A 21,241-nucleotide genomic window follows, 5' to 3' on the forward strand; every position below is an offset into this window, starting at 1 on the left:
GACTTCTTTATTTATTTCGTCAAGTTGTTTTTTGTAACTGAATTAAAAAAAAGAACTAATTTAATGGTGTTCGAATACAGATATAAAATAATATTATACTTTAAAATTGTTAATTTTTATAAAATAAATTTTATAGTAAAATAATTTTAAATATAAGATTAGTAATTCTCTTAATTTATATAACTATATACTGTTTGATTAATTAAAAGCTATAAATATTATATTAGTTTAAAATTCTAATATATGTCCCTTTATATAGTTAATTATAATAAATTCATATATTATATTATAAAATAGAACAGAGATGAATAAAAAATAAAAGAAAGACAGATGAATATCTCTAATATTATTCTGTGAGATCAAAACAAATAGTCTGAATATATACCAAAAGTACACTCATTATAAGTTTAGCTAAAGAGAGAAATAATCAATCAAATAAATACTAGAATCACAACAAATAAAAATAAAGATTATTTACCCTATAAGAAAAGTAACCACTAATAACTAGAAAAGACACAATTAATATTAAGATTATTTTATAACACATTATTCATAATCCTTTAATATATTATTAAAGGTTATAATTGTTGGTGATGATATTTCTATATGTTATATGTATGTTAGACAGTTTTTATTGTCTAAAATAATATTGTTCATCTTTTTTTTTATCTAAATAGAACATTATTTAAAATATTTAAATATTTTATTTAAATAGCTTATTTATTATTTGTAATCTAACTAGTTTTTAATTTTTTGAAAAACTACAAATAAAAAAATTGGTTTAGTCAAATTTTAACTCACATAAAAATTTAAATATTTTTAATTGAGTCATATTAAAAAAAATTAATATTAAGTTTTTAATTTTTTTACAATTTTATAATTTTTATTAAGTTTATGTTATATGATGACGTGATCATTTAATTTTATAATCTTAAAAATATTACTTCAACTTAGATGATAAAAAAAATTATCCTTTTAAAAAATGACATTGTTTTTAAAAGTACTTAATTTACGAGAGAATTAAAATTTAATATATTTTTATTTTTTATTTTTTACATAATTGACATAAAACAAACACTAAAAATTCAATTAAAAATATAAACTTTGTGGATATTGAATAGAGCATTTTTTTTAGAAACTTAATTGAAAAACAATAAAATATTCCAAACTTACTTACTTTTTAACTACAAGTCATTATCTTTTTCAAAATAATTCAAATTGAAATTTAAATGTATATTAAAAATATTATTTATTAGGATGATAAAGAAATCATAAGTTTAAATTAGAAAAATTGAATCAACAGATAATACAAAATTTGGCAGATAAATTTATAAATTTATGAATACTAAAAGCATATTAGTTATTTAATAATTAATTGGGTTTAATAGTTCATATAGAATTTATTAAAATATTTTTTTTACGATTTTAATATTTTAAAAAAATTAAAATGTCGGTAGAATTATGACCTTTTTTTTAATGATTACTGATAAAAATGAAGAGAAAAAATGTGTGAAGTATGCTATATATATATATATATATGATATTGACTAAAATTTAATTTTGAAGATTCCTATTTTGGAAAAAATTTGTGTAAGGTATGGAGCCAACCCTGTTGGAATATGATGTGACTGTGATGTGAAGTTATCACATGAATCACATTAAACCCGTGCCTCTCTAATAATCTTACCAACGCTCAAATAAAGAATAAATAGCTTTTCTATTTTTAATACATCAAATATAAATTCAATAAAAATAAGTACATTATGTATACATTTTAAATTAATTAAAATTAAAATTTAACTGAAAATGTAATATTTACTTTTATGCTATAAAATTTATTTAACTTTTAAAAAACACAACAAGCATTCTCCGTCGTTAGTTTTATTGTATTTGAAGGAAGAGTACATTTATTTTCCTTGGTAGTTTTATTTTTTTATCTCCATTCACATTCAAACCACCAAACCGGCAAAACTCATTTTAACTACAAGAAAAGAAAGTGTCAGAGATGGCAACTGTTTATTGTTAAATGAAGACCTATTTTATTTGTAAGTTACTATTAGAATTTCATTGATTAAGTGTTGTATAAGTTAACTTAGGTTTAAAATTTTGACTTAATTATTTAAAGGACTCTCGTTTAGTAGAAAGGAAATGTGAGATGATGTTTTTAATCACTTGGATGAGAAAAATGCTTATGTTTATTTTATGTCCAATAAAAAGAAAAAAAACAAAGTAAAAATAATTAAAATAAAATAAAAAAATTATATGAAATTGTTTCAATATGAAATTTGAGAAATAAAGTGTTTTAAAGAGAAAATCGTAACAAAACACAAATATCCAAAACAAACAATACCTGATTTATTAAATTTAGTATCTTATCTGAACTACTAAAATATTTTAATCTAAAATCATATAAGTTTGTTTTTTTCATCATACTTATGATGTGTTTTTGTGGTAAGCTTAACAGTGAGATAGAAAGTGCGGCAATGTGTATGAGGCGGAAAGTGGAAGGTTCTTCCGACGGTGGGTTCTTCTCTCTCACTGCAGTGGAAGCCATTAATAAATGTTACTGTATCACTGTTGTTCAGTGCACTACCTTTTACTTCTTTATTTATTATTCATGATTTACTTGACCATAAAAAAACAAAAACAAAGGAAGAGAGCGAGTATGACATGGGTACCGTTTTCAACCCTTTCTCCAATGTGGGAGCCGTGTCTTCAACAACCACATCACAAGCGTGTATTCTCTCCGGTCAAATAAATACGTTTCGTCTTCTCCCGTTTTTCATGTCGCCACAGTGACACCCACTATCTCTTCTTCGCCCACAACCCAAAAAGCACAATCCTGTCCTTTATGTTTTCACCACTCTCACTCTCTAACCTCAACAGATTTTGACACCATGGCGGCCATGTCCATCTCCCTTCTGTTTCTCTTCTCTTTCATCTCTTTCCACAATCTCCTTTCCTTCGCGGCAAGTTCAAATATCAGGATCACGCACGATGTCGTCATCAGGGACAACGACCGTGAGACACTGGTGTCTGAAGAGCTCAACTTCGTCATGGGTTTCTTCGGTTTAGACAACTCCTCTTCCCGCTACGTCGGAATTTGGTACCACAACATTCCCGCGACACCTGTTATATGGGTCGCAAACCGCGACAAACCCATCAATGGCACCGGAGGATCCATCACTGTTGCCAATGATGGCAACCTCGTAGTCCTCGATGGAGCCAAGAACCTTGTCTGGTCCACCAACGTTTCCATCGATAGCAGCAACAAAAACTGCTCGGCGACGCTTCATGACACTGGTAACCTCATTCTCTCGAGCGAAAAGAAAGAGTTGTGGCATAGCTTTGAGAATCCAACGGATACATTCATGCCTGGTATGAGGGTTCCAGTGGGGGCTGCAACTGGGAAGAGTGGCGGCTATGTGTTCTCTTCATGGAAATCGTCAACGGATCCTTCGAGGGGAAACTACACTATGGGGGTGGATCCTGAAGGGTTACCTCAGATAGTGGTTTGGGAAGGAGACAAAAGAAGGTGGAGAACGGGGTATTGGGATGGTATAACGTTTGAAGGGGTGTCTATGAGAGGAAATTTTCTTTATGGTTTTACGCTTAATGGGGATGGTAAAGGAGGTAGGTACTTCATTTATAACCCGTTAAACGGCACTGATAAGGTGAGGTTTCAAATGGGGTGGGACGGCTATGAGACAGAATTCAGGTGGAATGAGGATGAGAAACGTTGGGATGTGATTCAAAGAGGGCCTTCGCATGAGTGTGAGGTTTACAATAAGTGTGGGAGTTTCGCGGCGTGTGATGTGTCCCCTTCGGATTTACCTGTTTGTGCTTGCATACGAGGTTTTGAACCCAAGAGTAGGGATCAGTGGAATAAGGGGAACTGGTCCAGTGGGTGTACGAGGATGACTCCACTCAAGGCTCAGAGGAAGAATGTTACTTCCGCCGGCACTACTCAGGTTAGTGTTGGAGAGGATGAGTTCTTGGAGCGTAGGTCTATGAAGTTGCCGGATTTGGCACGTGTGGTTGGCACGAATGATTGTCATCAAGTGTGTTTGAACGATGATTCTTGTACGGCTTATGCCAATGTTAATGGAATAGGGTGCATGGTGTGGAATGGGGATTTGGTTGACATTCAACGTTATGATGGTGGAGGAAATACACTGCATATCCGTCTCGCTGATTCTGATTTAGGTAAGGTAATTAGTCCCTTAATTTTGTTCTCATAACATAATTATCATTTCAATTTTAATTTACGTTTATCAGTACATACAAATGTTTCATCTATGGCCTCACATGAAGAAAGCTTGTCTGTACTCATCCTGTTGCTATTTTGTTTCCAACATTTAAATCAATATTTCAGCTAATTATCCATCTCAAGTTCTCAATCATTAGGATACATTGATTTTTATTGTCTATGAAGATTATCAGAAGCAAATAATCTTTTTGAATTTCTCAAGTTCTAATAACTCCGTATGACTTTTGTATCTTCAAATTATACAGATGATGGAGGTAAAAAGAACATCATTGCGATAATATCTGCTGTTGTGGCGGGGTTCATCTGCCTAGGAATCTTTGTGTGGCTGGTGTATAGATTCAGGGGTAAACTTAAAGGTTAAATATTCATAATTCATCTCCCCAGACTCTATTCTTTTTTATCAGATATTTGACGGCAAAGCTGTCCAATGTTATTTTTGGTATTGACTTGCGTGTTTTACCTATATTATTTCTACTTCTGCCTACAGTTTCCCCAGCTTCTTGTTGCAAGAATAGTGATGTACTGCCAGTTTTTGATGGAAGCAAGAGCAGAGACATGTCAGCAGAATTTTCAGGATCAGCTGACCATAGTTTGGAGGGCAGCCAACTAAGGGGGCCAGAATTTCCACTTTTCAATTTCAGTTGCATTTCAGTAGCCACAAACAATTTCTCAGAAGAAAATAAGCTTGGGAAAGGGGGTTTTGGCCCTGTCTACAAGGTATGCTTCTATTAAGCCCATCTTTTTAGTAATTAAAATAGGCTTTTCTAAAATGTAATGGAAAAAACCATTTGCTCCATTCACCAGGGAAAGCTTCCAGACGGAGAACAAATAGCTGTTAAGAGGCTTTCAAGACGGTCTGGCCAAGGTTTAGAGGAGTTCAAGAATGAAATGATGCTGATAGCCAAACTACAGCACCGAAATCTGGTTAGACTAATGGGTTGTTCTATTCAAGGGGAAGAGAAGTTGCTGGTATATGAATACATGCCAAACAAAAGCTTGGATTGTTTTTTATTTGGTATGTTTCTTCACATTAATCCTGTCCATTTCCTTGCGCATTTTAAATTAACATGAAAAGTGATTATTTGGTGCATTTGCTTAACACTTTTGCATTTTGTTGGTAAATATCATGACAGATCCATTCAAACAAACACAACTAGATTGGAGAAGACGGTTTGAAATCATTGAAGGCATTGCAAGAGGATTACTCTACTTGCACCGAGATTCAAGGCTTAGAATAATTCATCGAGATTTAAAAGCGAGTAACGTTTTGTTGGATGAAAGCATGAATCCAAAAATATCAGACTTTGGATTGGCTAGGATATTTGGTGGGAACCAGAATGAAGCCAATACAAATAGAGTAGTTGGTACATAGTAAGTATGCTTTGATTTTACTTGTATGTTAAGTCTTGTTAATTCTCACTTGGACCAGGCTAATCTTAATACATAAATCTGCTGCAGTGGTTATATGGCCCCTGAATATGCTATGGAAGGTCTGTTTTCGGTCAAATCTGATGTATATAGTTTTGGTGTATTACTACTAGAAATTTTGAGTGGCCGCAGAAACACCAGTTTTCGTCACACTGATGACTCCAGCCTCATAGGATATGTGAGTATCTACATCCTATTGCACTTTATTGGTTATGAATGTGAATTCTTTGTTTTGCTGAAATTTCTAACATGTCTAGAAAAACTAAGTGAGAGTTGCAACATTTTTATGACTAAGTTTATATGATGATGTAGGCGTGGCATCTTTGGAATGAACAGAGAGCAATGGAGCTAGTGGATCCATGCATTCGTAATTCTAGTCCTAAAAGCAGAGCTTTGAGATGCATACACATAGGGATGTTGTGTGTGCAAGATTCAGCAGCTCAGAGACCGAACATGTCTGCTGTGGTGTTGATGCTGGAAAGTGAAGCAACAACTCTTCCCACGCCTACGCAACCTTTGATTACTTCCATGAGGAGATCTGAGGACAGACAATTTTACATGGAGGGCCTTGATGTTTCAAATGATTTGACAGTCACAATGGTGGTAGGGAGATAGAAATCGAATCATTCTCTTTCAATTTTCTGTCACACATCAAACGTAAATATGGCTCATTTTTTTTTCCTTTTTCCCTCTTGGCCCTGCTGAAATTAAACTATAGTATACCCTTACATTTGTATACACTGTATATGTGACGAAAAAACAATACAAATCTGCTCTGTTAATGTTTATAGAAGTCCTTACTATTTATTCATCAATGAGATTTTCATTTCGACAATAAGATTCATATCAGAACCTTGTGAAATATAAGGCCAAATTTGATGATGAGCTAGATGAGTCATTGTTTGCAGGTGCTTGGTATCTATCATGTGTGTAGGTGTTGGTAAAATCTTGGGAGAACAATATTCATAATAATGCTTCTGCGTGTTCCACATGCATACTATAAATCCGGAACTTCTGCCACATACAACTCCTCCACAAACTACTCTTTCCTTTTGCACGTGATTTCTCCATTATTTTCAATTGCAGGAACTACTCCGCAACACATTTTCATCGATTAACCATGCTTTAATTATAATTTTGCTTTCACATTTTACAAAATAAGTAATTTTGTTCTCTATTTTTTTTTCTTTTTTCAATGTTTTAGTTCTTCCATTTTTAGTATTTAGAACTTTGGTCTCTTACACTTTTTTACATAATTTTGATCTTTAACTTTAATTATTCATAATTTTGTCCAATTTTTAGTTTAATTATTTATAGTTTTTTTAGTACTATTGGATATAACTTTTTCTTTAATTCTTTAATTTATATAAAAGTATAGTTTTCCATTAAAAAGATTCTCGCTTAATTTCTTAGAAAACTAAACAAGCTAAGGAAAATCAGTAATATAAAAACGCATGTTGATCACTTTATTTTTTATATTAAAATTCACTTAGATATATTGAACTTACTTTCACTTTCTTTGAAGAAAAAACTTCATCTGATAGAACCTTCTTCCAAATTACATGGTATTCAAATTTCCTACCCCATTACGCTCAAGTTTCAACAACTTTTTGATCTAAAAGCAAAATTTGTCCACAGAAAACAAAATATTATTTACTGCATTTGAATTACGTAATCATCGAAATACAAAATATTTTGTCCACACTCGAAAGCTATTTGAATTACGTAAACATAACAAGTGGTCAAAACAAAAACGTAACATCACTCAAGTTTTAACGTTTCTAATTTGGTAGCCGTAACAGAAGAAGAAATAAAGAAAATTACACTTACATCTTTCTCCATTCTAAACAAAGATTATATTAAATAATACTCATATTTTTTAAATTTTAAAATAAATATTCACATTTATATACTAATAAAATGACAATTGTGTGTTTTAGGTTGAAGGTAGTATGAATGTCTTTTGTGAATTTGTCTTACGTCTCATTTTTATAAAATCTTTTAGTAAATTTTCATCAAGAGACCTAATAGTGATATCAAAGTTTTTGTGGCGAAAGCAATAATTTAATTCTTTTAAAATAATTTTATTTAGTTGTATATATCTTTTAAATATTTTATTGTTTTGTATATTTAAAAATTTATAAAAAGAACATATGTTTATGACTTATAGTTTTTTTGTATTTTATTATACCACATGATCTTGCACTAGTGCTAAATGGTTATATAAAAGCCTTCTTTACATTTAAAAATGACAAAGAAAATGAAAACAAAATAAAGAGTTTAATATACACAGTTAGTGAAATATATATACATTAAAACATTGGTAACCATATTTCATTAATATAACGTGATAATTTAACAAATTTTAATTAAATCTCATGTTGGATCGAGATGTTTTAAACAAGGAGAAAAATGACTAAATTCTATTAGTATAAAACAATTCCATGATGCTCTTAATCACGAATAATAATTTTATTATTTATAGCAAAACTACTTTACAACTAATATATATGAACACTATTTTTGTGTGAATGGAAGATATAAAAAAAGCATACCGAAATAAACTTACACACTAAAGTCAAAAAGGAAGTCAAAGAGTTAATAATATTCGATGGGTTACGATTTACGATTGTTTCTTTTCGGTTCACATAAATATTTATTTAGTTATAATATGTATATTTCTTTTAATTATCATGAAATATTTTTAACAGACTAATCCATAAAAAAACATTGTAGAAACTGAAGCAGAAATATAAGAATTAGAAGCTATGTAAGATAGATACGGATATGAACACTGATACGATATAGACACGATATAGATACGGATACGGAGATACGTATAATTTTTAAAATGTAAGATACGAGATACAGATCTATGTATTATATAATTTTGAATTATATATATTGAAAATAAATATTTATGTGTAAAAATATGTTTTAAATTATTTTGGGAGCATGAAGATATTTTTCATGACTGGTTCAAAAGAATTTGTTTCTTATTTTTCTAATCATAATAAAAATTTATACAATAAATTTGAGTTTTTAGAAAATTATTGTATTTATACCTTCTAAAATTGTGTTATAGAATCGTGTTAGAATTTTAAAAAATCCAACAAATATTTTTTGAATTGAACATTTAACCAATAAATATCCTACGAGTGTTGTACGAGTGTCGACACCGATATGTGTGTTCGACACCGATACGCTCATTTAAGAGAAGTGTTCGAGCCTCATAGATTAGAAGCAATTTTTTATTTTCACAATTTTATTTTATTTTTTAAATAAAATGAAATATCACTATGTTTGAAGAAAAAAATTTAAGGCATATTAGTAATATTAGCTTGGTTTTGTTGGAGTCCGATGTCGGTTTTTGGTGGTAAAAAAAGGTGACATAAATAGATTTGGTGACCTAATTGGGCCGCCACTAGTATTACATTTGGAACAAGAAAAAGTCATCACCCAACCCAAAACTAAACCATAGTTACCTTTCTGCATTAATTATTATTCTCACCCCTCACCCTTTACACACCAAAGAACCTGTAAAGTCAGCATGATTACATTTATAACAAATACTAACCAGTATTCTAAAAATAACAGTGTTTCAAAAAGGAAAAATAATATGCATCATAAAAAGTCATGAGTTGTGACTTATGAGTCTTTGGGATGGCTAACCATATTCACACTGTTGACTGATGAAAAACAAGAGTCGCATAAAAGTGATTGTTGCAAGATAACAACAGCTACTTCTTCTCTTTTCAAATTTGGGAATTCAAAGCCTTGTTCAAAAGGAGAAACACCATAGACCAAGAAGAATGCCACTGTCAATGACGGGTTCAATTTGCTTTTCTTAATTTCCTCACCACCCCACACCATACCAGAACTATACTATGAAACTTTTATTTATCTTCCTTACCAAACACTTCATCATTCTCCCTCTGCAAACATAACATGCCAGGTTTCTTTTTCTTTCTCTTTTGCTTCTTGGCATTACACATCACTATTTCATTCTCCTCAGACACCTTAACCCCAACACAAACTCTTCTAACCAACCAAACCCTGGTTTCACCTACCCAAGTCTTTGCTCTGGGCTTCTTTTCCAGGACCAATTCCTCTTGGTACTTAGGCATATGGTACCACAACATCAGCAACGGACCCGTAGTATGGGTGGCCAACAGAGACAACCCTCTCCACAACTCCACAGGATTTCTAACCATCGGAGAAAACAAAAACATGATTCTAACAACTCCATCAGGGGAACCCGTTTGGTCCTCCAATGTCACCAAAGCCAACAACCCCATTCTCCAGCTTTTGGACACGGGAAATCTAGTTCTCAGAGAAGCAAACGTAACCGACCCCGCAAACTATCTCTGGCAAAGCTTCGATTACCCAACAGACACACTCTTACCTGGGATGAAAATGGGGTGGAACCTAGACACTGGCGTGGAGAAACACTTAACCTCGTGGAAAGTAGAAGGAAAAGACCCTTCAAGTGGTGATTACTCTTTCAAGATAGATCCTCGTGGAATACCAGAAATTTTCTTGATGAATGAAAATGATAGAATATATAGAAGTGGGCCTTGGAACGGTGAGAGATTCAGTGGGGTACCAGAGATGCAACCCGACACTGATTCCATCATGTTTGATTTTTCATACGATAACCATGGTGTGCACTATTCCTTCTCCATTGGGAACCGCTCTATTTTGTCGAGGCTAATTGTGACTTCGGGTGGTGTACTTAAGCGTCGTACGTGGGTGCCAAGCAGCAACACATGGACCACCTTTTGGTATGCACCTAAGGACCAGTGTGATAATTTCAAAGCGTGCGGTTCTAATGGTTTGTGTGACTCTAACGCCTCGCCGGTGTGCACCTGTATGAGAGGGTTCAGTCCGAAGAACCAGCAGGCGTGGAGTTTGAGAGATGGGTCTGAAGGGTGTGTGAGGAACACGAATTTGGATTGTGGGACTGACAAGTTTTTGCATTTGGAGGACGTGAAGTTGCCTGAGACAAGTAGTGTGTTTGCGAACAGGAGCATGAACCTAGAAGAGTGTAAAGATTTGTGTCGCAGGAATTGTTCTTGCACTGCTTATGCCAACATTGAGGTCACAAACGGAGGAACCGGGTGCGTCACGTGGAGTGCTGAACTCATAGACATGAGAAAGTATCCCAGCGGTGGACAAGATCTCTTTGTCAGATTAGCAGCTTCTGATGCAGGTACCTTCACACTAAACATTATTTAACGTTTTCACCTGTTTCTTTGCTTTTATTATTTTAAACACTATTTGGGAAAATAAATATATATAATCACAGAATGATGCTTGCTCATCTGTTTTATTAAACAATTGTTTCTGTGTTTTCTTCCAATCTTCCATACTCTGTTTCATACCAGTTTGGTTTGTTGGTTATTAGCAATTAGGCTAAGGTCATTCTGATATAAATTTGTTTATGGAATTGACATTGCTAGAATAAATTAGAAAAGTGTTGATCTTCAAAAATTTATCTTCAATTAGTAAGATACCATAGAATGGCTTTGTATAACAAAAATAAGCATGATTAATCCTGAATGAACGAAAAGAAATAGTTGTTGACGTTGGAAAATTTTTGGTCAATTTTTTGGCATTAAATTTGAGCAAGATTCTTTTTTCAAATTCTTGGTGCCGCCCTAAACTTGTTTGACGTGTGATGTGGCTTCTAACGAAGGAAAGGAGAAAAGAAGAAGTATGTGTCTGCCTGTGGGAAAATATGAACGCAATTACATTTCTTCACTCACCCTTTTCATTCCATTGGTTGGGTGACCTAACTGAGTAAATTAAAATTCTGTAATCTTTCTAGATTCTTTTTTTCTTTCTAGAATTTGTTGGTCCACTCACTTCTCTTATATGGGCCCTACGGGAATTGTGGGCCGACGTTTTTGACTCGTTGCGTTTTCTTTTGGGCGCATACCAATGCTATGTTCTTTCTCAATCAATGCCTATATTCACATTTGTCACATCTACATTTAAAATTTTGTAACAAGAAATGTCATTGACCGAAATGTTGAATTTATTTCACAGCTAGATAACTAGTTCTGCCTATTTGTTCATATTTGAATATGGGAAGCGAAATGGAGAGTTTGAATAGGATTAGGAAACACGTTTATCCTTGATGAAAGTGGGTCCTGGACCATGCTAAGTTCATAGGTTGGTAGGTTTTGGAGCATGTGAACTTTGAAAATTAGAAAAAGATAAGGATCTGTTTAATGAATATCACCTGCACTCAGAAAAGCTTATTTTTATACATTTCGGTGGGAGTAGGCGGCATTTCAAAGCTGCATATGTCTACATCAAAGCAAGCCAAATTCTCTTTCTTTTCTTCACCTTTTTGTGAATTTGTTTTTTAATGTTTCATTTTGTTAGGGAAATAAAAAATGCATCATAGAAAACTAAGCTAATTTCATCAGTCTCCTTGAAGTGAATTTGTATAGCTAATCTGACACGTTACGTTTCTGCATAAGTGTAGGTTCTTCCAAATTGTTTAACTGAAAGTGTTGCATAATTTTCTGTCTTGAATGTTTTAGTTATGTTGAGTCATCATCTAATTTTTAACTTGCTAGTATTTACTCTACAAAACCTATTTTCTACCACTTAGAACAAATATTAAGTGGATAAATGTACTAAAAGAAACCTATGCATCACAGATGACACAGGATCTGCAGGTGGCTCTCACAAGACAAACCATATCGGCGAGATTGCAGGAATCACAGCTTCTGCAGCTGTAGTAATTGTGGGATTGGTTATGATTTTCTGGAAGAAGAGAAAAGTGTTAAGTATATCGAATTTGAAGACTACCCCCAGAGGTAATGTCCTTGTCCACATGAAGTTAAGTAAATGGTATAAACGTTGTTGTGGCAGATGATAACATATTTTGGTTCTTGCCACAAAACCAGGTTCTTTCCAAAGAAGTAGAGAGTTGCTAACAAGTGACGGGGTATTTTCAACTAATAGAGAAAACTCGGGAGAAAGGAACATGGATGACATAGAGTTGCCAATGTTTGATTTTAATACCTTGACAATGGCCACAAACAACTTCTCTGAAGAAAATAAACTTGGACAAGGAGGGTTTGGTATTGTTTACAGGGTAGGTTTGTTTTTTATAGCTCTCATAATAACCCATACAGAAAACCATACTAATGGGAGTGCTTGTGTGGCAAGCAGGGAAGGTTGATGGAAGGCCGTGATATTGCTGTCAAGAGGTTATCAAAAAACTCCGTGCAAGGAGTTGAAGAATTTAAGAATGAGGTGAAGTTAATTGTCAGACTTCAACATCGAAATCTTGTTCGGCTCTTTGGATGCTGCGTTGAGATGGATGAGAAGTTGCTAGTGTACGAGCACATGGAAAATAGAAGCCTTTATTCCATTTTGTTTGGTAATTTTTAACATTCTACACCTGAGATCTTTTGTTTTTTCAATGCATGCATGTTTTGCTTGATCTGGTCTTATCTTTTTATCTGAATGCTTTTGTAATAAATAATGTTCCAGACAAAGCCAAAAAACACATGTTGGACTGGAATAGACGCTTCAGCATTATATGTGGCATAGCTAGAGGGATACTCTATCTGCACCATGATTCCAGACTCAGGATTATCCATAGGGATCTCAAGGCAAGCAACATTTTACTTGACAGTGAAATGAACCCAAAGATATCAGACTTTGGGATGGCTAGACTTTTTGGCGCGAATCAGACAGAAGGAAACACATTGAGAGTTGTTGGAACATAGTGAGTACCACTTCATTGCAAACAATACTCTCTACAAGACCAAATATGCTGACCTTATTATTTGTATATTTTTCTTATGCACAGTGGTTACATGTCTCCTGAATATGCTATGGACGGTACCTTCTCAGTGAAATCTGATGTTTTCAGCTTTGGAGTTCTAGCGCTGGAAATTATAACTGGGAAGAAAAATAGAGGATTCTATTACTCAAATGATGACATGAATCTTCTAGGGAATGTAAGTGAGGGTGGTTCATGAATTAGAGTGATACTTAGTTGATAATATCATATTCCGTTAATAAACAATTGGTGGTACTTTCTTGTTGTAGGCATGGAGGCAGTGGAGAGATGGCAGTGCATTGGAACTTGTTGATTCATCACTTGGTAATTCATATTCACCAGCTGAAGTTCTCAGATGCATACACGTTGGACTCTTGTGTGTCCAAGAACGTGCAGAAGATAGGCCAACAATGTCTTCAGTGATGTTGATGCTGAGTAGTGAATCTGCATTAATGCCACAACCCAGAAACCCTGGGTTTTCCGTAGGGAAGAATCCTGCGGAGACTGATTCATGTTCAAGTAAGCAAGATGAATCATGGAGTGTGAACCAAGTCACAGTCACATTGCTAGATGCTAGGTAGTTAAAAGAAGCATGACATCACCTAGCACATTTGTATATTCCTTGAAACATAGAAGTTATACTGTAAATTTTCCTTCCTCTGATAGTTGCGGCATCTTTGAGATCTACTTTGATCTTGTTTTGGTGTAATATGCAAGAGATACAGTGAAAACCATACTCCTTAAAACTCTTCAAAGAAAACTTACTTTAACTGTTGGAGAACCTTTTACATATACTCTTCCCATCACTGAAACTTGGACACTGTGAGAACCTGAGAGCTACTAGGCGATCAACAAAGACTTTTAGGAAAGTTGAAAACTCTTCCCGATTCCAAACAAGAACAATAAGACTTCTCAATTTTTTCACTAGGAATGATGAAAGAAAAAAAACTGATAGCTGAGTCTGTTATTCATGTAGACTATATAGAACTGTATATTAATTCACGTGTGATAAAATCAAATTTCCTTTAAGATTCATCTTATGTACCAAACTATGCTTGAAACAAATACGCTGTTTCTCAAAGTAAACTATAGCTATTAATCATAATGCTTTGTATCCAACGATTCTGAGAAGCGATGTAAAGCTCAAAAACCCGGATTCTGAGAAGCGATGAAAGGCAGGTAAAACTCAAAAACCAAGAAATAAAAATATTAATAAAATACAAATTTCGAAGCAAAAGCGTTGTACTATTCTTTCTTAGCAAGATTTACGAAAAATATGATTAAAATAATGTAAATAATAATAATAATTATTAAAATATTAATAAATATATAAAATGATAATTAAAATAAAAATATTAATAATAAATTTATGAAATAATAATTATTATTAAAAATTATAAATAATAATTAATAATGATAAAAAATAAATAAAAAATAATAGTACAACTAAATTAATTTATAATATATTTTATAATTATTAAAAATTTACATAATATTATTAAAATGTCAAAATTACTCTTAATTTATTTGTATCAAATATTTAATAATATTATTAATAAAAATAAATAATAATAAAATATATTTATTTATATAATAATAATATTATTATTATTAATTATAAAAATAACTATATAAATTAATTAAATTTTTTTATTATTCATATATTTTTAAAAGTAAGGGTAAATTTATAAGGTTGTATTTTACATATTTTAAAAAAATTAAAAAATTTCATATAACTATCACATCATTCACAAAATTCAATAAACTTTCCTCACAAATCTCTTCTAATATACCTCAATCCAAACAACCTCACTTTCCTCCCAAATCTCTCCTAATAATAAGTTTAATTATTATTTTTTCTCTGCTGATAAAGTCCAGAAGCATTAGTAATGGGCTTCTGTTGGGCCAGTTATTCTCTTTGTAACTACCACTGTCTTAGACATAGCTTTCTTATATATACACCTACAATTTTACTATTTGAACATAGTATTCACTTTTTATTGTTACGAAATACAATTCATTTGTGTTTTTCATTCTGTTTCATCTTCTCTCTTCTCCCTCATTCCACTGGGGTTCTTCACGCTCTGTTCTTGTTCTCTTTGTTGCTTTGCCTACGCAGTTCTTGATCTATGAAACCTTGTGCTCTCTTTTCCATCTCCGATCAAGCATATTATCTACATTACCTGCCTACACAAGTTAGTGGAAAATAGAGATTGTAGATGCAGAGAAAGGCAGAGAAAGGGGATGCTGGAAAAGAAAAAAGAAGAAGAAACAAACAAGTTTTCGAGACTTGCAACATTGTATTATTTAGGAAACAATGGACTGCTATATATTTGTTAATTGGTAGAGTTTGGTAAAATGTCTTTGCTGCTATCAACATCTTCCACCTCTTCCAGCTTTCATTGACTAACAGTCTCTGCAGTTGCTTTCACTCTACATGCCACGTTAAAATATTGCACTATTTAGTTGTGGAGCATGATTGACTGAATAAGATGGATTTCTGGTAACGAATTTCAAACTATGTCCCATCTTTCTTTCTTGTTCTTGCTGTTGTTCCAATGCTGTCTCAACATTAAAGGTTGGTGTTGTTGAGTCTGATGACCTAATGTTGACGTTGCTCTCCAATATTTCATGCTAATTTTATATACATTATTTTACATCTTCATTTTCAAATGTGCTTTCTTTTCTAGTCATAACCACAGTTTAACTGAATATTATATGCTTGAAAATTTGTGTGTTCTTAACAGTTTTTATATTTTTATTTTCAATTTTTTTTCTCCTACTATTAAAATGTCTTTTATTATCTTTTCCATTCATATCATTATGAAAACAACTAATATTTTGCGTTTGATTATGACTTGAGGTCAGAACATTTTGAATTAAAAAGTGTTGAATTTGAATTGCTGTGAAACTGAAACATGTCCTATAGCAAAGAACTCAGATATAACATATCACTAATGTGCTGCGATGTTCAAATCCTCGGCTCGAACTTGCATTCTGTACACAAGTTCATATTTTTCACTAATTTGTTTGTGATGTTAAATTGCAAATTAGTTTATGAAGAAAGACTTTAAAAATTCAATAACATAGGATTGTGACACTTTTGAAAACATAAGATCGCACTAGACGTTACATAGTTGCATGTTGGTTTAGAAAAACAAAACATTTCATGTAATCTTTCAAAAAGAAAACAGGACCCTCAAGGTACACCTGCTCCCAATTATAGAATTCTTTTGCTTAATTTAACGAACCCATTAAATTCACAGAGGGGTCTAGATAAGAAGTTTATTGGGAACAGTGAGATTAAAGAACCAAAGTTTTCTTTTATAAGTAGTAACGTGAAAGGATGAAATTACTCATGGAGAAAACCAAGTTCACCCTTTTATTTCTTGTTACTTGTTGCTATTTCATATCCTTGTTTCCTTCATCTTTGGAAGCAGAGGATGAAATAACTCCTCCACAAACCATCAGTGGCAACCAGACACTAGTCTCACCTTCTCAAAATTTTGAACTGGGTTTCTTCAGTCCTGGCAATTCAACTCACATTTATCTTGGAATATGGTACAAGCGTATCCCAGACCAGACAGTTATTTGGATTGCAAATAGAGACAATCCACTAGTTAACTCTGGTGGCTCCTTGACATTCAGTGGTGATGGCAAGCTCATTCTTCTAAGCCACACGGGAAGTGTTGCATGGTCCTCAAACTCATCTGGACCTGCAAAAAATCCAGTGGCACAGCTTCTAGATTCCGGAAACTTTGTGTTGAAAGACTATGGAAATGAGAGATTTTTGTGGGAGAGTTTTGATTACCCATCTGACACATTGATACCAGGAATGAAACTAGGTTGGAACTTCAAAACTGGCTTGAATCGACTCTTGACTTCATGGAAAACCACTTCTGATCCTTCTCCAGGAGAATACACCTACAGTGTGGATCCACGTGGCCTTCCTCAGCTTTTCCTTCACAAGAGAAACAAGCAGGTCTTCAGAAGTGGACCATGGTATGGACAACAATTCAAAGGTGACCCGGTTCTCAGTGCAAATCCAGTTTTCAAACCCATATTTGTGTTTGATTCTGATGAAGTGTCTTACTCCTATGAGACCAAAGACACCATCATTTCAAGATTTGTGCTCAGTCAGTCTGGTTTGATTCAGCATTTTTCATGGAATGATCAACATTCAAGTTGGTTTTCTGAATTTTCAATTCAAGGGGACCGTTGTGATGATTATGGCCTTTGTGGTGCTTACGGTTCTTGTTACATCAATACCTCCCCTGTTTGCAAGTGTTTGAAGGGTTTTGAGCCTAAGCTTCCGCAGGAATGGGAAAGGTCTGAGTGGTCAGATGGATGTGTTAGAAAAAACACAGAGGTTTGCAGCAATGGAGATGCATTTCAGCAGTTTACAGGAATGAAGCTTCCAGATGCCGCTGAGTTTCGTACAAACTACAGCATCAGCATTGATCACTGTGAGAAAGAATGCTCTAAGAACTGCTCCTGTGTTGCTTATGCAAACCTGGATATAAATGCAAGCGGAAAAGGTTGTATTGCATGGTTTGGGAATTTATTTGATATAAGAGAGGTTTCTGTGAATGGACAAGATTTCTACCTGAGGGTTGCAGCTTCAGAAATAGGTAAGAACATTGAAGGTATGTGCTACCAATCCATGTCATGTTTTAGTCCAATTTTAGCAGTCACCAGAAATTTAGCTCACTTCTTTTTTGAGTAAGCCAACAAATACTTATTATCATATTAAAGATTCTTCAATAAAAGCAATTTCAATTTTTCTCAAAATATGTTTATATATTGTATGTTTTGTCTTTATATGTGGTGTCAGGTTCAAATGCTGATGGAAGTAAAAGGAAGAAACTCATACTGTTTCCTGTGGCTGCATCTGTAACTTCAACAATTATTGTATCAACATTGTGGTTGATAATTAAGAAATGCAGAAGAAATGGAGGTAAATATAAGTTGTAGTTCTAGTTTGAGAAGATAAATCTGTCGTACTTTTTAAACCGTAGTGTCCTTTTATTAGCATTACTGATTAATCCTTGGCTATTTGCTTCTGTAAGCAGCCAAACAGACCGGTAGTCAGTTTAGTGTTGGCAGAGTCAGGAGTGAAAGGAATGAATTTGAACTTCCAATGTTTAAGATTGCCATGATTGAAGCCGCCACTGGGAATTTCTCTAGTTACAACAAGATTGGAGAAGGAGGATTTGGTCCTGTATACAAAGTAAATTACTCTCTCTCTCTGGTTAATTATTAAAAAATATATATTCCAAACAATATCACATACTAGTCTCTAACAAGGTTGCACGGTAGGAAAATGCACATTTATCCAATGATCTCTCTGATTTATTTAGTCTGTAACATCTGAGATCTCAAAATAGTATCATGTTGTTTAAAGAGTAAAACTCGTGTACATCCCCAACTGTGCAAAAACCGTTGACATTCACCATTTCTCTCAATCTCTTATTATCACATCATATCACATCTATACTTCTTTATCATCTATCAGTTTTTCTTTCTGAGTGTCTATTCACCATTTGAGTTTTCTACTGGTTGTTCAGTCCAAATATTCAAAATGACAGTAAAACTTTCCACTTACCAAGCAAACAAGTCTATCGATTCCGTTTTCCTACGAGAAAGGCTATTCGCCCTCAGTTTTACAACAACAATAATAATATCTTGGTTCTGTTGGATTTGCAGGGTCAACTTCCATCAGGACAGGAAGTAGCTGCGAAAAGGCTATCAGAGAGTTCTGGACAAGGCCTGCAGGAGTTCAAGAATGAGGTCATTTTGATCTCCCAACTTCAGCATCGAAATCTTGTCAAGCTTCTGGGTTGTTGCATTGACGGTGAAGATAAAATATTGATCTATGAATACATGCCAAACGGAAGCTTGGACTCCTTATTATTCGGTTGGTCAATCAACTATTCCAAAATCACATCTACACATAGAAACACGTACTTTGAGCAAACACATTTCACTTGATCATAATATACTGTATAAAACAAGCAATATTCTGAATCAGATGAAACCAAGCGTTCTGTGCTCAGTTGGGAGAAGAGGCTAGACATAATTATTGGCATTGCTCGTGGAGTTCTCTACCTTCACAGAGATTCAAGACTGAGAATCATCCATAGAGACCTGAAAGCAAGCAATGTTCTTTTAGACAGTGAAATGAATCCAAAAATTTCTGACTTCGGAATGGCAAGAATGTTTGGTGGAGATCAAACGGAAGCAAAGACCAAGAGGGTAGTGGGAACCTAGTAAGCACAACGACACATGACTTAACTTTCCACAGTTTTTCTGAACTTAACTGCTAAACTCATTTTACTCTCTGCACTTGTTACAGTGGATATATGGCCCCAGAGTACGCAATAGATGGACACTTCTCTTTTAAATCGGATGTTTATAGCTTTGGGGTTTTACTCTTGGAGCTGTTGAGCGGGAAGAAAAACAAAGGGTTTGTTCACCCAGATCACAAACTGAATCTCCTAGGCCATGTGAGTAAATTGGTCAGTTATGAGTTTAGAGTTATTTAAGAAAAGTTGAGTATGTGTGAGTGTTGTTTTTGGTTAATTAGTATTATAATCTGATGAAAGGAATAATTTGGAAACATGGTAGGCATGGAAGGTATGGAATGAAGAAAGGGCGTTGGAGGTGATGGATCCATTTGTTGGGAAAAAGTTTCCGACATGTGAAGCTCTAAGGTGTATAAAAGTGGGTCTGTCATGTGTTCAAGAGTTCCCAGAAGATAGGCCAACAATGTCATCAGTTGTTTTGATGTTGGAGAGTGAGAGTGTGTTGATCCCTCAACCCGGAAGGCCAGGATTATATTCGGAGAGATTTTTCTCTCAGACGAATTCATCATCAAACGCTCCACTCAACTCTGCTTCCAATCACACAACTGCTACTTCGCTAGAGGGTCGTTGATTCCTTAGTAACAACACTGTGCAAGTTAAACATGCATGAAGTTTTCTTTCTGATTCAAAATTAAGCAGATAATGGGAATCATCATGCTTACACTTCTGAAAGTTCTTATTCCTTTAATCACTCCGGCTTAATTGAATCACTGGGATGCCAACATTGTTATCATTAAGTAATATATAATATAATTAAAAATATTTGTTCAACTTAAGGTTATTGAATAATGACAAATATTTGTTCAACTTAAGGTTATTGATTAATTTGTAGAGGTGAGATAATTATGAATATTTCGGAAATTTCACTTCATTCCGTTTCGTTATGGGCTATTATCATGATTTGGCCTGAATTGGAACACGTCCCATCTAAGGCCTGCACAATACAATACTGTTATATTATTAAAATCGGTTGTTAAAAGGGAGTATTCATATTAGGAATGTTAATTTTTTTTTGTTTAATTAATTTACCGATTAGGTCATAAAATTGGTAGTGTCCATCTAGTACATGAATGGTGATACATTAATACCACTTAAAATCAAAATACATTTATTTAATATCACTAAAAGACAAAAACATTCATTTACTTTTAATATAAAATCATAATATATATTATTATCCTATTAAAATTAGTTATTAGGTGAGAGTATTTTTTTTAAGAGGGTCAAAGTAATATTTTCCATCAGGTACATGTATATTAATTATTTACGTTGGAATCTTAACTAAGGATGAAAAAATGAGCTCGGTCCATAAATTTGAGGACTTAAACATACTTAATCTATAAGCTCACCACTGACTAGCTCATTTCT

General features: G+C 33.6%; 3 protein-coding genes across 4 annotated transcripts; all 3 read left to right on the top strand.

Annotated features, from left to right (window-relative positions):
- The first annotated feature begins 2,671 nt into the window (after positions 1-2,671).
- LOC137832682 (G-type lectin S-receptor-like serine/threonine-protein kinase B120) lies at positions 2,672-6,536 on the top strand. Its single transcript, XM_068640984.1, has 7 exons — positions 2,672-4,206; positions 4,516-4,626; positions 4,758-4,987; positions 5,075-5,285; positions 5,404-5,641; positions 5,729-5,876; positions 6,011-6,536. The coding sequence occupies exons 1-7, from the start codon at positions 2,898-2,900 to the stop codon at positions 6,311-6,313; spliced, it is 2,550 nt and encodes an 849-aa protein (XP_068497085.1). The 5' UTR covers positions 2,672-2,897; the 3' UTR covers positions 6,314-6,536.
- Positions 6,537-9,082: 2,546 nt separating this feature from the next.
- On the top strand, positions 9,083-14,275 carry LOC137832683 (receptor-like serine/threonine-protein kinase SD1-8). Its single transcript, XM_068640985.1, has 7 exons — positions 9,083-10,910; positions 12,373-12,531; positions 12,622-12,812; positions 12,890-13,100; positions 13,214-13,451; positions 13,536-13,686; positions 13,778-14,275. The coding sequence occupies exons 1-7, from the start codon at positions 9,647-9,649 to the stop codon at positions 14,087-14,089; spliced, it is 2,526 nt and encodes an 841-aa protein (XP_068497086.1). The 5' UTR covers positions 9,083-9,646; the 3' UTR covers positions 14,090-14,275.
- Positions 14,276-16,717: 2,442 nt separating this feature from the next.
- Positions 16,718-20,744, top strand: LOC137832684 (G-type lectin S-receptor-like serine/threonine-protein kinase At4g27290). Of its 2 annotated transcripts, none has more exons than XM_068640987.1 (7): positions 16,718-18,139; positions 18,343-18,465; positions 18,581-18,738; positions 19,215-19,425; positions 19,540-19,777; positions 19,864-20,014; positions 20,136-20,744. In XM_068640987.1, exons 1-7 carry the CDS (start codon positions 16,855-16,857, stop codon positions 20,442-20,444), a joined length of 2,475 nt encoding a protein of 824 aa, XP_068497088.1. In that variant the 5' UTR covers positions 16,718-16,854; the 3' UTR covers positions 20,445-20,744. The 2 variants fall into 2 exon arrangements, with proteins under 2 accessions (XP_068497088.1, XP_068497087.1); XM_068640986.1 differs by having other exon boundaries at positions 16,719-18,154.
- Positions 20,745-21,241: the final 497 nt, after the last annotated feature.

Source organism: Phaseolus vulgaris, chromosome 6 (assembly GCF_000499845.2).
Source record: "Phaseolus vulgaris cultivar G19833 chromosome 6, P. vulgaris v2.0, whole genome shotgun sequence".
NCBI lineage: Eukaryota > Viridiplantae > Streptophyta > Magnoliopsida > Fabales > Fabaceae > Phaseolus > Phaseolus vulgaris.